The sequence below is a fragment of the Stylophora pistillata genome, chromosome 14, assembly GCF_964205215.1.
Source record: "Stylophora pistillata chromosome 14, jaStyPist1.2, whole genome shotgun sequence".
Lineage (NCBI taxonomy): Eukaryota > Metazoa > Cnidaria > Anthozoa > Scleractinia > Pocilloporidae > Stylophora > Stylophora pistillata.
In genome coordinates, this window is record NC_142532.1 from 23618651 (window position 1) to 23635015 (window position 16365).

The 16365-nt window shown below is 37.5% G+C and overlaps 1 protein-coding gene and 1 pseudogene across 1 annotated transcript; both read right to left on the bottom strand.

Annotated features, from left to right (window-relative positions):
* Positions 1–5113: 5113 nt before the first annotated feature.
* LOC148717132 (UDP-glucuronosyltransferase 1-2-like) lies at positions 5114–10282 on the bottom strand. The gene is made up of 4 exons (XM_088744836.1): positions 9663–10282; positions 8747–8956; positions 8211–8499; positions 5114–7562 (listed from the first exon to the last, which is right to left on the bottom strand). Exons 1-4 carry the CDS (start codon positions 10150–10152, stop codon positions 7280–7282), a joined length of 1272 nt encoding a protein of 423 aa, XP_088600962.1. The 5' UTR covers positions 10153–10282; the 3' UTR covers positions 5114–7279.
* A 2875-nt stretch (positions 10283–13157) lies between these two features.
* LOC148717133 (uncharacterized) lies at positions 13158–16219 on the bottom strand (annotated as a pseudogene).
* Between the last annotated feature and the right edge of the window lie 146 nt (positions 16220–16365).

Consider the following 16365-nt stretch of genomic DNA (forward strand, 5'->3'; position numbering starts at 1 on the left):
CTTGATCCTCTCTTTGTCAGTTTGAAAAAACAAAGGAAAAATTAGTGAAGCTAGGGAGCTCCTGTTGCATCTTATTGCTTACCACTAATTCTAAACTGCCCATCCCATTTCCTGAAAAATGTTCACATTTCGTGGCTATAAATTTACGTCTTCAGAAATTTTAATTTTAAAACTTAAAAACGGGAATGAAGGTTTTCATCGATCTTCTTCCTAAAAATATCTCTTGACTCAAGTTTTAAGATGTGTTGGAAGACTGTTCCATATTAAGCTGCCTCTGAACGAGGGCGCTGTACTCCATAGAGTGTTTGTTAATTTTTCTTTGTATATTTCATTCAATGGAAGAACTCTTTGTTTCTTTTCAAAAAGGCGCGAACAATGAGATCTCTATATCCAGTTAAATATGTCATTCTCATCATTGCGGGCCTAAGAAGAGCCCGGAACCTATTTTGCACGCCATATCTCGATTTTGGAGCAAACTTTTCTACCTAAATCGATCGATAATATAAGTCCTCGCAAACCAATCAGAATCCATTTCGACTCAAACAAGTATATATTAACAGATGACCGTGTACAGGTGTACTCGATCACTGGAGTGTTAACTTACGTTTAAAAGTTTGGTAATTAAAAGAGACAGTTTTAAAGAATACTTAATTTTCGCTATGATGCCGGAAGAAGAGCAGCTAACAAGCTATCAAACTTGTAATAAATTATATTATTTCGTATCTTTCTTAACGATACCAGTGTTCGGTTGGATTTCTAAGCAGTCTCGTAAGCATCGATGCAAATTAAATTTTGGGGTCAGAAACGTTCCTTGTTTATCTTGATGAAGGCAAAGGGACTTGAATAAGATCTTCCTACAAAAAACAACTTAAAATTCATCAAAATTATATTTCTTGTTTCTGTTAAGCCATCAAACTGAAAGTAAACAGACTGAATCGGCTTGAGGCCAAGAATCATTGACATAATTCAAAACAACCTGGAAAATCTCACTTACCGGAAAATAAAAAAAGGAAAATTTAGTCATCGCGCACAGATAGCTTACCGTTTCAAGACACAAGTTCCAATTGTACTGTACCAAGTTCCGACTTTAGCTTTGCCAAGCGAGATCCAATTCTCTATCACGTGATTCTTACAATATTTCCGTCTTATTTGGATCCACACCTTTAAAGAAATAAAGGTAGATGTAGTGTGTTATTTTTTAAGGGTACAACACTGATCAACCCCAGTCGTTTCTCTTATTTACCGACTTTGTCATCAGTTACGCAAATTGCACAGACTAGAAAATGAAATACTCGTGCAGAGTTAATCATCGCGCAGAGATAGCTTAGTTTTTCAAGACAGAGCCTCCAATTCTACTGTAACAAGGTTTGACTGTAATTTTGTGATAAAAATCCAATGGTTCTTGCAAAACAACAAATACTAACACCAGATATTCCCTGTAAAACAGAAATGAATCGTTTCATTTTTGCATGCTCAAATCCATAATCGGTCAAAAAAAGTTCACGTTCAGCGAGCCTGAAGAGATACATAACCACATTTTACTTTGGTTGCTTGATATGACCAACGTATGACAGCTCATTTAAACATCCCACAGTAATTAAATAAAGGATTTTCAATGAGTGATATTTAATCAGTCAGTGTCAACTATTTTAGAGATTTCCCCCATCTGATAAATGACTTTTTTATTCTGGCTGCCAATCACTATACATTTCATTTCTCTTTAGAATTATTCAATGGTGCTACATGAAGGTCACACCTTCCCGTTCGTGATTTTGTGAATTCTTATCACTACAGGTAGTTTCCTCGGTGTACTACTTTTAAAGTGCAAATAGCTTACCGGAATATCGGAGAATATATAAAGGCTGATAGTTTCGAAAGAAACTGTTTGGGGCTGCGTCGGTGGGAGTAACGAAATAATTTGGATATATCAACAAAGTTGAAATGGTAAATTAGCCACCGTAATGATTACAAAAGTTGACGTTTCGAGCGTTAGCCCTTCGTCGGAGAATATATAAACTGCAATGTGTCATCTTTTAAGGGTACAACACTGATCAACCGAAGCCGTTTCTCTTATTTACCAACTTTGTCTTCGATCACGCAAATCTCACTAACTGGAATATGAAAAACTCATGTAGAGTTAGTCATCACGCACAGATAGCTTACCGTTTCAAAACAGCCTCCAATTCCAGACTAACACTCTTGACTGTAATTTTGTGATAAAAATCCGGCAATTCTCGCAAAACAACGAACACTGAGACACGAAGTTCCCTGTAAGACAGAAGTGAGTTGTTTCATTTTTGCATGCTCAATTCCATCATCGGTAAAAAATGTTAGACGAACAAAACCGAAATAGATGTACTTCAAATGGCGCTTCAAAAGTAGGGTAACAAACATCCAGCTCTTCTTATCTTTCCCTCAATGGAAGGAAAGAAAATCAATTTTATTTAAGGTTTTGTAGTGGGCATTTGATCGATATATTTTTCCCAACACGGTTGAAATTCTGCTCGAGGTTAAAGGCAGATTGCGTTTTCGCTAATTCAGAGGATATCGGAATTTAATCTTCAGAGAAAGTAGCTTTAATGAAATCAGCACGTCGAGAATACGAGTTAATTAATCGAATTTAGTCGGTGTGTGGTCAATCATAAGGGAGTTAAAAAACAATACTTACCTGACCTGTAGCCCTTCAGTGCCTTACTTTGAAAATAAAGTCAAGCATCCCCTATTTTCGTCCTTTGAGATTTTTCTAATATACGTCACACGTCAGTCATATGGAGTAAACCAATAAATTGTGGTTATCTATTTCTTACACGGAACCCTTTTGACTGACCAGAGACGCTCCTTGCTTTGAGACCCTATGATTCGCGCTTACGATGTGAAGCTTTACTTAAGTGAGAAGGTTACTGATGTATAGAGACCCATTTACTTCTGGACTGGTCGATAAAGGAAACAGTCAGGCTGCAAAACAAATAGATTGAATGTTCTAAACATGAAATGACATTTGAAAGTTGAAGTCGTAACGAAATGTTACCCACAATTCGTAGGGCAATTCATACATCTCTATGTGTTCCTTCGACGTCTTCGGTTGACTGTTATATAAGTATTGAATTCGTCGCGTGCTGTTTAAATAAAAGGGGGGTAATTGGTGCTCAGATTCCCTGGGACAACGTTCTGGCGCCGAAAACAAGGTAATCACACTAGGGGTTGTTTATATGAGGCTCACGCTAAAAACTATTATTACACTAATTGCAAATCACCCTAAGGTATTATATTAACAATTTTTTAATGTTGTCTTTCAGTAACATTTTGGGTAAAACAATAAAAACACTGATGTGGCCTTGAATTACTGTAAAATATTGTGGAAGTCTGAGCTTTCACCGCTCAGCAGCATCGTCAGGGACGGATAAAATAGAATATTCTGCGAGGGCCGAATAAAAGGGAGAAAAGTGTCACTATACTAATGAGCTGTTGTGACTGTCACACCAGCTCATTAGTTGGGGATATTACATTTTTATGTTATCATATTACATTTTTATATATCAGCATTGTGGCCGTCTGTCCTTTACAACCTCAGAAAGTTTGCCTAAAGTGTGTTAACACATGTTAACGTCAGTAAGCTACCCCATCGTTCCTTGAGGTTAGCTTTAAAATACTTCATGGCCTAACAGACTGAGTAGCAGCCTCAAAAGGCTCAGAAGAAGCGAGACTGGTACTAAACCCTGTGAGGAGAGGAAGATATCTACAAAGCAAGGGGAGATGCTTCCTGAAAGGTCATCAAAGATCACTCACGGGCTGTAGGGTTGGGAAAGTGTCATCGTCGTGACTCACTCATGAGAGTAGTGGGGCCTGGGGAGATGCCATAGTCCCTCAAAACAAAATTGTGGGGGACAAATACTTTTATCAGTATCCCGCTTGGCGAAATAATATGTTGAAAAGTTTTTTTGAACGGCTGCGACCTGTGTTCGAGAAGCTTATCAACTGCAGCAGTTCTCCTAAACAAGACAGCGTGTCTGGGAAGTTAATTTGAGTAGGGGTGTGTTACCCATGGCTGGGTAAAAGATAAGCCCTCCATGTTTCAAAATTATCACAAATATCTGCATGAAAACTAATAAATTCCTGTAAATATACTTGTCACGAGAACCTAGCAATTCCATCAGAAATCTGAATGAAATTCATCGTCGAAAAGCATGCATCGAGTTAAATGTCGGCTCACGCACGTGCCTGCTCTAACAGGCCTCAGGCTTGTCTCCGCCCACTTGAAGTGGCCCCGAAGGTTGAGAGGTAGTGAACCTCGTTCCCGGGGTCTCTCCTCTCTCTCTCTCTCTCTCTCTCTCTCTCTCTCTCTATGCGTAAAGTGCACCACTTCTGTAACCTTTTGCATCTCAAGTAATGACTCGTTGAGGAATGCTGAAAAAGTCGTAATTAAAGCGTGCATGGGTCTATCAATGTTTCGTTCGTGTTGTGTTAAAATTTCAAAAGAACTGACGCATTTTACTATTTTTATTAACTTTTCAAAAGTGAAATGTAACCTTTGTGACACACTTTGGGGTAATGGTGCATTTTAAAGGGTAATTGGCACATTCCACGGCAATTAATCGATAGATCGATAGCTAATACACACCACTAGTTTCTCTTAACCATCCTGACAGTTTTAAAACCAGTTTTATGCACGTTTTCAAAAAGTCAGGTAAACGTACATGCCCTTTCATCCGTAGTCAAGATTGGCAATTAAATTTAAGCCCTTGAAATGGAGTTTTGAACTTGACAAGTCCACTACGACTATTTCACTCAACATTTCGAGCTAGAATTTTTATGACTTGTAGTCCCATTCCAACTATTTATGCTGGCAAAGTTTCAGCTTTTTAGCTTCTTTTTGTTGCTCTCGGCAACCATTTAACCAACATACACCCTTGACTGTAATGCGGGTACAGGAGTGGCACTTTCGCTAGATTTTTCTCAAAGGGAGATTCTCATTTAAAAGCGTCGAAATTAAATAAACTTTGGTACAAACAATCACCACGCTGTATATTTACTGACACATTCACTTTAAGATGGTGGATTCAATTTTATAGCGCTGGGATCAACCAAGTTGATCAATTAAAAATTTACTACAACCCACAGTTAAACCATACGAGTATATACACTTTATTAAGCCGACAGTAGGTGTCAAAATTGTCACCAATACTTTTGAACACCGGTGAGAACCTTAAGAAATGTAGAAATTGTTATTTCTTTCATGAAGATTATGTATTCAATGGATTGCTGTATTATATTCCTCTCACGGACCCCAGCTATACCGTCCCTTAAATTCTGTTCCTTCTTTCCCGGCCGCTTAGGACATCGCGTTATAACAGAAAGGGCAATATCAAGCTGGCTAAAACGCTAAAACCAAATGAAGCTCGCTGATTTCAACAAGAATAGATGGGCAATCCTTAAATGGTAGAAAAACATTGTGATTCTAAGCGACCTCAATGTAGTATGATAGTATAGTTTCCAGGCTGCATAGTTTCGGAAACCTTTTTTTTTTTATCTCATCTAATACACACTACCACGTGGATCCGCCAACCTTCCTCATTTTAGGTGACTTTCTTTCGCCATTGCTGACCCTGTCCCTTACCTAAGGATGAGTCTGTTAATCGCTTTATCTAGGCCTCATTTCATTTTAATGATCAGAGGACGGTTTGGACATGTAGAACAGGCATTGACTAGAGCATCTGTGGTATCGCCCATTCCAAACAGCGTGCATGGTTGGCAAATGAAACGTTAAAAGAGGAATCAAACATTTGCGAAATTGACGGCATGTAAGCTACCCTACTTTACGCTGACTTTTGCAGTTTCTTACATAGCGATAGATTAGCGGTAAAGATAGATCGCTTGGTTTTAGATTTCTTGGTGCTCGGTTCAAGCTGCGAGATAACCTTACGCTACACAATGACTCTTTAATCTGATTTCAGTACTGAAAACCGTTATTATCAACTGCTATATTTGATATCCGGTATTATCAACTGCTATATATTTGATATCCGGTAAATATGTCCGGTAAAGGACCGGACATCTTGTCTGGTCCTTTACCGACTCGTTCAAAGAAATTTTAATTTTTAACTGTTTGATAATCACAAGGGACAACAGTCATGTTTCCGAAAGAAAACAAAAAAACCAATATAAAAGTAGACAAATTAGTGGTCGAGAAATTTCCGGCAGTCGCAAATTTCCACGATGTCATCAAGTCCTGTCGGCAAAGTGTAATATCTAATTATAAGTGATTTTGCCAGATGTAAAGTAAAACGGACAATTGCGGTTGTATCTTGCGTAACCGTTCCACGTACTCAATGCGAGGCTGCTTCTGCAGTAAAGAGTAGCAAAATTATTAACTTGTAATTTCTATTGCCAGACCGACTTGGATTCAGTTGTGTTTTAGTTGTAAAACGAGTACTGTGCAATCTGGGTTCACTATCGCAAGAGTTCCGACTGTTAAAATTTGACCGGCCAAAAAACGGGTGGTGTCCGAGCAAAAGCATCTTTGACCGGACAAGGTGACCGGCGACTGCCCGTTAGTTATTTGCAGCCTTGCAATTCAAGACTTTTTATTGGCTTAGCCATTATGGTATATCAGCCAATATACCATAATCTACAAATATGGCAAGCGTACGTGTCAGCTTAAAATTAAAAGGGAGCTAAAAATTTAATAAAATTTAATAATTTAATTTAATGTTTTTAATAAAACAGTTACTCCTCTCGCGCTTGTTGGATATGAGATGATTATCGCCAACTCGGCGCTACGCGCCTCGTTTGCTATCTATCATCTCATATCCAACACGTGCTCGTGGAATAGTTGTTAAATATTTTAGGAGAGGGTTGGGTTGGAGCTGCTTGTACAAATCCTTAAATAAGTAATAAATAAATAATTGAACTTATCGCGCGTTAGATTTGGGACGAGTTCCGAGTTCGGAAAAGGTTTAGCGGGTGACTGGCACTAGACGCCCTGCAGACCTCTCGTCAGCGCGCGTTACCATGGTTTCATTCCTTCCCGAAGAAACACTCTTTCCGAGGCGCGAAAGAGGAGGGCTTGCTCGCTGGCTACTTCGAACTAGCAACGTCCAGAATTCCATAGTCGCCCATAGTTATTCTGAGAAAGGATACATGTCGCATTACCACAGCCGAATCTTTTTAGATCTGGATTAAAATGTAACTTCCATGAATGTTTTAAAACGTTAACTCTTGAATAATTCTTAAAATCAAAGTAACGATCGATTCAAGACTTGTGAGCTCAAGTCAAAAGAGTTCAATCTTTCTTCGCTTTCTTGTTGCTCGGGTGAAAACACACACGACACATGCATCTACATGTCCATCTGATCACCATGACGACAAATAGAACTATTGCAAGAAAGAAAGCCATGACATCAATTAAGTAGTACTGGTACCAAGGGATGTTAAACACTTGAGCTCTGAGGTGTTGGGCTCCACCATGTCTGTGTACATACTCTATCCAGTCACCAGCTTTCTCCAGGGGAGTCCGTGGACTGTCTTTCATAAGGCGAGAAATGCGCATAGCATTTTTCTTGTGACTGAATAGACAGAATCGAATAATACCGTTAACAGTCGCTGATCCTAGCATACAAGAAAACGTGGAAAAAAAAGAAAAAAAAAAACACTTTAAACAGTCTCCCCCATGAGATTGTCAATAATTGTTGTCGGATTTGTTTGATTGACCCTATCTCATTTCATTTAATATTTTTAAGTGGATGATAGTTTGGAGATCGAGTGACTTTGATCAATTGCATATATCAAAATAACTTTTCTTTTGCAAGAATTTTTTTTTAAGTCACCTGTGTTGCTGAATGGTGTAATTTCACTCAGCCTTGTTTTAAACATGGATTTTCGGGTCAATTTCCCCCATAGATAACCAATCACATTGTTAGATTTATTCCGGCTATGCAACTTGGCCCATTGCTACCTATGATGTAACTGTGTGAAATTGCATTACCCTCAACGTGTTACAACTTTGTTAACCATCACGAGTGACCATGACAGAATTTCTCCTAACAGGCAGTTCACAAGTGATGAGAATAAAGAAAATTATGAATTAAAGGATTATGAGTTGATCTGATGCCAAATTCTCCAAACTAACATAATAACAATTGTATGGCAGATAGTTAAAGGAGAATGAAGAAATAAAGAGATCTTGGAAGTGAAAGGGCTAAAGAAAACACTACCTTGGTTCAGTCATCACATTCTCTATTGTCTTAACAAAGTCCTCAACAGTCGCAGTTTGGTGATCCACAGTAATACCCAATCCAAAGTGTTCAACCTTCCCAGCATTAAAAAAATGATCAGCAAACAGAGGAACAGCCACCACAGGGACCCCATGGTAAACTGACTCGTATAGACTGCTGTGTCCCACGTGAGAAACAAAAGCTTTGATATCTTTGTGAGCCAAGAGATCATTCTGAGGTATCCACTTCACTACTTTGATGTTTGCACCAAGGTGAGAAGGAATGTAGCCTGAAGAAGTTCAAAGGTTTGTCAATTCAAGAAAATGGGGAGTGATTTAAATAAAGCAATTAAGATCTTATTTATGTTCACTTTGCCGTTACCATTTTAAAGTTGAAGAAAGTTAATGCATAACATGTTGTTTAAAATAAAACCCAGTTTTAAAAGAATAGCAACAATATTTATGGTGATACAGATAGTGACAAATATAACAATAATGATGAAGATGATGACCTTTATAATGAGAACAAAACATTACCCTTAAGTTTCCATATAACTTTCTGCTTCAACTTTCCAAAAGCCTCAGCCAAAACATTAATTGTCCTCTTAGGAATTATTGTTTCTGCATACGATCCAAAAGAGGCAATGATGAACCCGTGCCCCCCAGAGCTGTTGATAATAATGGCCAAGTCAGGGGGGAGTGGGTCAGCCTCTGCTTTTGCAGTGATAGGACCCACCATGATGTGACCTTCATGGTGAAAAAAGAAAAAGAAAAAAAAAACAATGTGGATAGCTATCTACAAGCTAGTTAGGAAGGCATTTTGTGAATGGAAAGTGCTTTGGATGTGTATTTAAAACAATTCCAGGAGAGAAATCTGATAAATTACACTTCAGCTGACTGACAGCCTTTCTGCCTTCCTAGGAGGGTATTGTGCCAAGAGACTGGTCCTACCATATCTGACTCAAAGACTGAAAACAGACTGGGCATGTAGTGGCATCCCATTAGGGATGGGTAACAATACTTCTAGTTGACATGTGCGACATAAACTTGGATTAGCCCAGGCTGGATGGATTTTACAGCTTGCTCAAGTGCAGAGCTTTTCTAAGGAGTTGTAATATTTCAATGACAAATAAAAGCCTTCCTTCCCAGATGTTTGCCCAGTTTTGCTGAAAAAGGATGCTTTCCCTTCTTTTTCAAAATCGTTATCATCATTAAAACTAGTTTCTACACGGTCCCCCATTATATGGCCTTCACTCAGAGCATCAGTTTGATGAAACTGGCCCTAATATGGATGTCTCATCCAGAAAAACTGATCTCTGTCCAAGAAGAATATCAATGAACATTTTAAGAGGAATTTAAATATCCCATGGCCTAGGAGTTCAAGATTCAGGCAAAATTCTTTAGGATCCTAAATTCAGTTAGTGAGCACCTTTAACTTGCACTAATTGCCAACCTGGTAGCAGTGGCTGTGGATATTCCATTGCAAAATCTCCAAGAATAAGCACTAAATCAGCATTCCCAAGAACATTTTCAAGTTCTTTCTCAGGTGCAATGTTGTATTTTTCCTTGAGGTGACTGCCACTTGAAGATTGCAAAAGATGCACAACAAACTCAAAACTAATGTGTGCTGCAGAGTTCATGACACGCTGTATAAATGACATGTCACTTGTTAATGCAGTGAGACGCGAAGGCACATATGACAATGGACAAGGAACCTTGAAATGTAAACAACCTGCTGGAGCATTTGGTGAAGGTATTAAAACCACTGCAGGAATTTTTAGAAGAGTTGCCACCATTGAAGCACATGAAAAAAGTCTTTCAAATACTACCAAGTCAAACTTCTTCAGATGTTGAATCAGTTCTGTGTTAATTAACAAGAGTTCACAAACAACACTTTGCATGTCTGCAAAATTGATTAGAGCCTTCCAAATGCCATCTTCCATGGAAGTTTTTACAAAATATTCCTCAAAATACGCCTGGTCATATGGCACGTCAAATATCTTGTGAGGTATCTTCTGTCCAATAGTTGGTGGATCATTTTGATTTGCGGGCTTAACCAGCACAACCTATGTAGAATAGAAGCAGTAGAGCTGGAAAAAAAGGTAGTGAAGGAATGTGCTGGTTTAACCTCCCTGGATCAAATTCTCGAAGGGCCCATCTTAATGGTTTTGCACACCCCATGGATACAACCCTTCCCCAAGTAACCTTGGCCATGCTAACTTTTCACTTATTGAGCCAACTGGGAAACTTGTCTTAGAGAGGCAACACATCTGAGTGAGAGAATTTTTCCTCACATAATCACTTAATGTCTCACCTGCTGGGAAGACAAGACAGTGCAAATATTGTAACCAGCCAGGCTATGACAAGAGGGACTGGTGCAAGGACTCAATAAAAATACTCCATAAAGTTGTCTCGAGGAGGGCTGTCTCAGGTACCTAAAGGCATAAGTACATTGTAATCAGTTCTTTCTAAGGTGCTACTGTACAGCACTTTATGCACCTATCAATGTCTTTCCCCAACCGGGGGAGTGCGGGCATGTATGGGCTATTGAAAAAAAAAAAAAAATACGCCCCAAGAGAGGGGATGTGTTTACTTATTTAACATAGGGGTCCCCAAGGGTTGGGTTTTATTGATAATTGACCGGGATAGACTGGGTCGGAAACCTTTCAAGATGGTGGACGAGGCGAAAGATGCAGCCGAAAACATGGTTAAACAAAAGGCAGTTGCACACTGCGCATGGATGCTGGTGGTAAAGATTGAAGGCATTGAAAGAATTTATTTGAAAATCGTAGGGGCAGACGTGCTATAGTTAATGAGCAGAAAAAGAAGAAAAACAAGACTACCCAAGTAAATAGCAACATTTTTATTAATGAACTCAAATACAGGTCATTGCAATACTGATCGTTTTTAGTATTAACAACGGGTTTTTAGAAATTGATGTGAAAGTTCATATCAGTTGCTTCAAAGCAGTGTTCTCAACATTTACAAGATATAAAATATAAAGTTAAAAGTAACAAGCGAAACAATGAAATTAGTTTACCTATACTGTAACAGGATATTTGAGAGGTAGTAATTAAGGGAAGTTATAACATGTGGTATTAAAAACAAAAACGAAGAGATGTTGCTGTTGAAATGGTAAGATTTTAACCTTGCCTTGGGTAACTTACTAAATAACACAACTGAACATTTCCTTAGTACTCATGTTCCCATAAGGGAGTTAAAAAAATTAACAAGAGAAATTGTATAGCACGACTACAATATTTACGGAAGGTAGTGCTCTTGAACCATTTGTGTGGTTTTGTTGGTTTTAAAATTTTTATGCTTTCCCTGGAACATAATTTTGTTTAAGTCATGTAATTACTAACTGATTACGTTGTTTATAGTGTCATTAGCAAGTAAACTTTACTATCTTTTTGTTTCGCAGAGCTTGAATGAGAGTTTAAGAAAAGGAGAGTTAATGTTCATACATCTTAATATCACTTAATTAGGGGAGGAACTTCGAAATCACTGAAGTTAATGGTCTGGTATATTGCATGGTTTTTTCCTCTGCCTGTAACATAATTTTCTTCAAGCCTTATAATGGGATATCAGACGTCATCTGAAAGTCTTTTGTTATTAGGAAGCTACTTATAGCATTATTAAAGCAAGTAAACTTGTGCATTTTTTATCTGCCCTGGACAGAACGAAAATTTGAGCAAATAGATAACTCTTGTATTGCAAATACTTGGAAGGGTAGTTATGTTGCACTTGGTACAAGTTACAGTTTTCCTTAAATCTGTGATTCACTATTGGCTGTACATGTATTTTTAATCTTAATATCAATGCAAGGGGAGGAACTGTGAAATTACTTGAGTTGTTTTGTCTGCTATAATTTTCTTATTCCCTGCCTGCAACATGATTTTCTGTAAGTCTTCTAGTGGGATATCAGATAATGACATCTGGGAGTTGGTTGTTGTGAGGAAGCTACTTATGGCATCATTAAAGCAGGTAAATTTGAGAATTTTTTTCTCCTGCATAGTTTGAATGACAATTTGAGCAACTAATTTTGTATTGCAAATGCTTGAAAGAGTAGTCATGTTGCAGTTGTTACAAGTTACAGTTTCACTTTCAAGTTGTGCTTCGTTGATGGTCATGTTACATACTATGCAAGAGGCAGTACGCTTGATTTGAACACCAATGCAGCAGCCTTCAATGGTGTTGTCTTTTATTTCTGGTGTGGTCAGATTGATGTTCTGTAAATCATCAATTTCTTGAGGGTCAGTGGCTTCACTAGTATTTAAATACTTAACATCATCAAAATGCCAAGTTTCAATTGTTTGAAGTGGTATGTTTTCCCAGCATGAATTTTATCAATTATGCCTTCCCACAAGACCAGTTTTACCGAGTTAGTTTCATCAGCTTTAAGGCAATCGCTTTTATATTTTGCCTTCTCACCATCTTTTATAATGACTTGTTTATTTTCCGCCTTCTTGAGGACTTTGGCCTTGACATCTACAGTTTCGTATAGATCTTTTCCTAGTGCTTGAGTAATTGTGCATAGCTGGTTGCTAAAGCTTTCGTTAAAGGAAAATGACAGAGAAGCTGGAGAAATTTTTGCATGTATTGCAATGGTAAATTCTTCTTCTCGTGTATGGAACCTTTTTGATGGTGTTTGTTTCACTCCAATAATCTTCACTGGTGATTTATTAAGGAATGCTTGGTTTAAATTCATGCGTTTTTGAGGTGAATAGCATACAGTACGTACTGCTTCCTCTTGCCCTGTTTGAATGCGGTAGTTGAAGTAGTTAGTAGTGGAATTTCTTGCTGTTTGAACCTCTGTTAACAAATGTACATATCCTTCTATGGATTCGTCTAGAAAAAAACATAGAAGAACAATTTAGTAATTTTGTATTTGTGGCTCAGTCAATTCTATAGTTGCAGACAAGGTTTATATCAGTTTAATGCCATTACCGTAAAGAAAGCTCCTAGTCAATGAACATAATGAAGGTTCATGAGTAGTATGAGCATGTACCAGAATATTAGAAAATCAGGAATATCTCTTTCTCTCTCTTCATGCAAAACGTTTGATACTTAAACTGCCTCATTAAAGCAATCAACAAGTGCACAAACTGACTTGTGATCTGTAAAATATGTTTCAAGTACTTCTACCTTAATATTTGATATGGGTATGTTAGTATAAACATGATCTATGCAAGTCTTGTTATCTGTGGTGTAAGATGATGCAAGCTGTTTATATCCATGATCTCTTACAAATAAGTTATACAGTGATGTTCTCTCTGCATTTTCTAGCCAGTCAATATTAAAGTCACCAATTAAAATATTGAGTTGCAAGGCCTGTGAAAATAAAACATTGGATAATGCAGAACACATTTGCACTATGGGTACACTAGGTGAGCGATATATGCCAAATATGTGTATGTGGAGCAGTCATTAGTCTGATAGCAGTTATTTCAATCCCATGAGAATTACAGGAGTATGGATAACCAGGATAGTAATCAACGCGACTATAAACTGCTGTTCCTCCATATGGTCGGAGATTAGTAGTTGTTACTGTACCATCATTTCTAAACAAACTATAGTTATCAATAATATATGCACTCTCATCATCAGAGTGACAGAATCTTGTCTCTGTGAAAATATTTACATCAGTACTACTGTAGTTCAGGTCACTTTGCACATCTTCAATATGTCTATGTAAAGACCTTGCATTTAAATAACAAACTTTTAATAGCACTTGATCAGCATTGTAAACAGGATTTATGCACAAATGTAATTTAGCTTCAGTTCTCAGCCTTTCCATTTCTTTCTGTACATCAGTATTTACAGCTATTTTGTCTTCACAAAGGTCTATTATGTGTAAGCCTTCTATTGTTGTTACTCTGCTTAAACCTACATAGTGAATATGAGGTATTGCTTTTCTTGCATCAAAGTTGACAACTATTTTATCAACTGTATCACCTTGTGACCTGTGAATGGTTTTTGCAGCAGCAGGACGTAGTGGAAATTGTTTTCTTAAGACCTGTGCTGTTCTATTTCTACCCACTGCAAACTGTGATGTAACTGGTTTGATGGGTGTCCATGTAGGTTCCATACCTTGCTTATAAAGATGTCTATTATCATGTCTTGTTTTCTCACCAACATCAGGCAATCAAATTGTACCCAAATAATACCTGAAGGTTTGCCAGTTTCTTGTGTTTGAATAAGTTTGATTATGTTACCAGCACCATTTGTCAAGCCATCGTCAGTTCTTACATTGAGGGAGACATCTGTTCTTTCACCGACAGCTAGGTGCAACACTGTATGCAATTGACTTGTTTTGTTTGGTTGATCAAGTGGAATCTGTTTCAGTATTTTTTCCCTAAGTTTCTGAGATTGAGCTCCAATAACAGTGTCATGTGCTTTGATTGAGAACTTAGGACCAGACATAGTATGGTGACCTCTGTCATTGAATTTATTTACTTTAACATTCTGTATGAATAAGTGAGGTACACTACGATATGCAATACTGCCAGAATGTATTAACCTTTCCTTAAGCTTCATGATATCTTGACAAGTGTGTTTACCTTCTCTTAATCTGTTAAGCAATTGAGCAAACATTTTACTTTCTCTTTGCTGCATAATTTCATGCAATTCAAACATTTTAAAATGTTGTTGCCAAATGTTAGGTGCAAGAACACTATAGTCTGTGTCTAGGTCTTTAAATATGTAACCATCCATTACTGGCTGAAGTTGAAATAGGTCACCTACAGCAACAATACTTACAGCTCCAAAGGGCAACTGACTTCCTTTAATATCTTTCAGTCTGTTATTGATTTGAATATTAAACATACTGTTGCCAACCATGGATATCTCATCCACAAATATCAATTTGATATGACCTAGTTGACATCTCAGAGTATTGAGTCTGCTTGAGTCAGGACTTTTGTATGTTTTCAAAGAGTGAAATGCAGATATTCCAAGAGCAGTATGAATGGTATTGCCTTTGATATTATTAGCAGCTTTACCAGTAGGTGCTAGTAATAACACCTTCACCTGTGTAAAGTCAACACCAGCTCTCTGATTATAATATTTTAAGGCTGCCTGATACAAGGCCTTTGTTACAACTGATTTCCCAACTCCTGCTCCTCTACTGAGGAAGCAATAAAATGGCTCATCAGATGTTTTGATCAGATGCAATACATGGTAAAAAAATTCCTTTTGCTCTTTGTTCAACATTTGAACTATGTGTCTGTAGTCTTCATCCTGCATTTCATTTAGAACTAATGGTTCATGATTTAAATCTGCTGATGGAATGCCGATGTCATCAGAAAGATTGTATTTCTCATTTAAGTCAGGTTGTAAATCTTGATTACCTTCAGCCTCATCTTGGCATTCAACATTTTGAGTACTTGGTGCTATCAGGTCATACTGATGGTCCATGTCTTCCGTACTATTTGTGTGATTTTGTATTTCATTTAAGTCTTCATTACATACAACATATTCTTTCATGTTTTCATTTATTTTATGAGCAAATAGAGTAAAGTAATCTTGATAAGTTGAACAATTACCGATCAAATCAGTATTTTCATTTCTCCATGAAGTAAAAAGCATGATTAGTTCACGAAAGTATTTCTCTGGTTCAGTTTCTTTGTTGAAACATACACTTCTAATTATTCTAGCTATTTTCCTCCTTTTATTTTTCTTTGAAGATTTGCATTTAGAGTGGGTGTGATTATTATCATCATCATTATAATCATCATCGTTAACTTCATGAAGAGCTACTTCTAAAAGAAGGCTATCAGAGTCAAGTTCTTTAGACTGCTTAAGGTATGGTTTTGTATCGCCATCATACCAGGCAGCTCAGTCTGCTAGAGTAAGGTGTTCAAGACTAGCTGGTCGCTTTGTGTATCTTTTGATCAAATGACCAGGATAAATATCTTCAGAGTCATCATCCATATCTTTAATATCACTAAGTGGCTTCAAAAGGTTTACTCTCTCCCTGGGAGGTGAGGTGTTTATAAATACAACCTGTCGAGATGCTTTACACATTGGAAGCTGTAAAACAATGTATACAGGTTCTTGTGCACTTATTTCAACATTATTTAAAAACTTGCCTTTGAAATATAATTTGCTATGTATACAGCACATGCATACACATCTAGTACAAACTGAATATC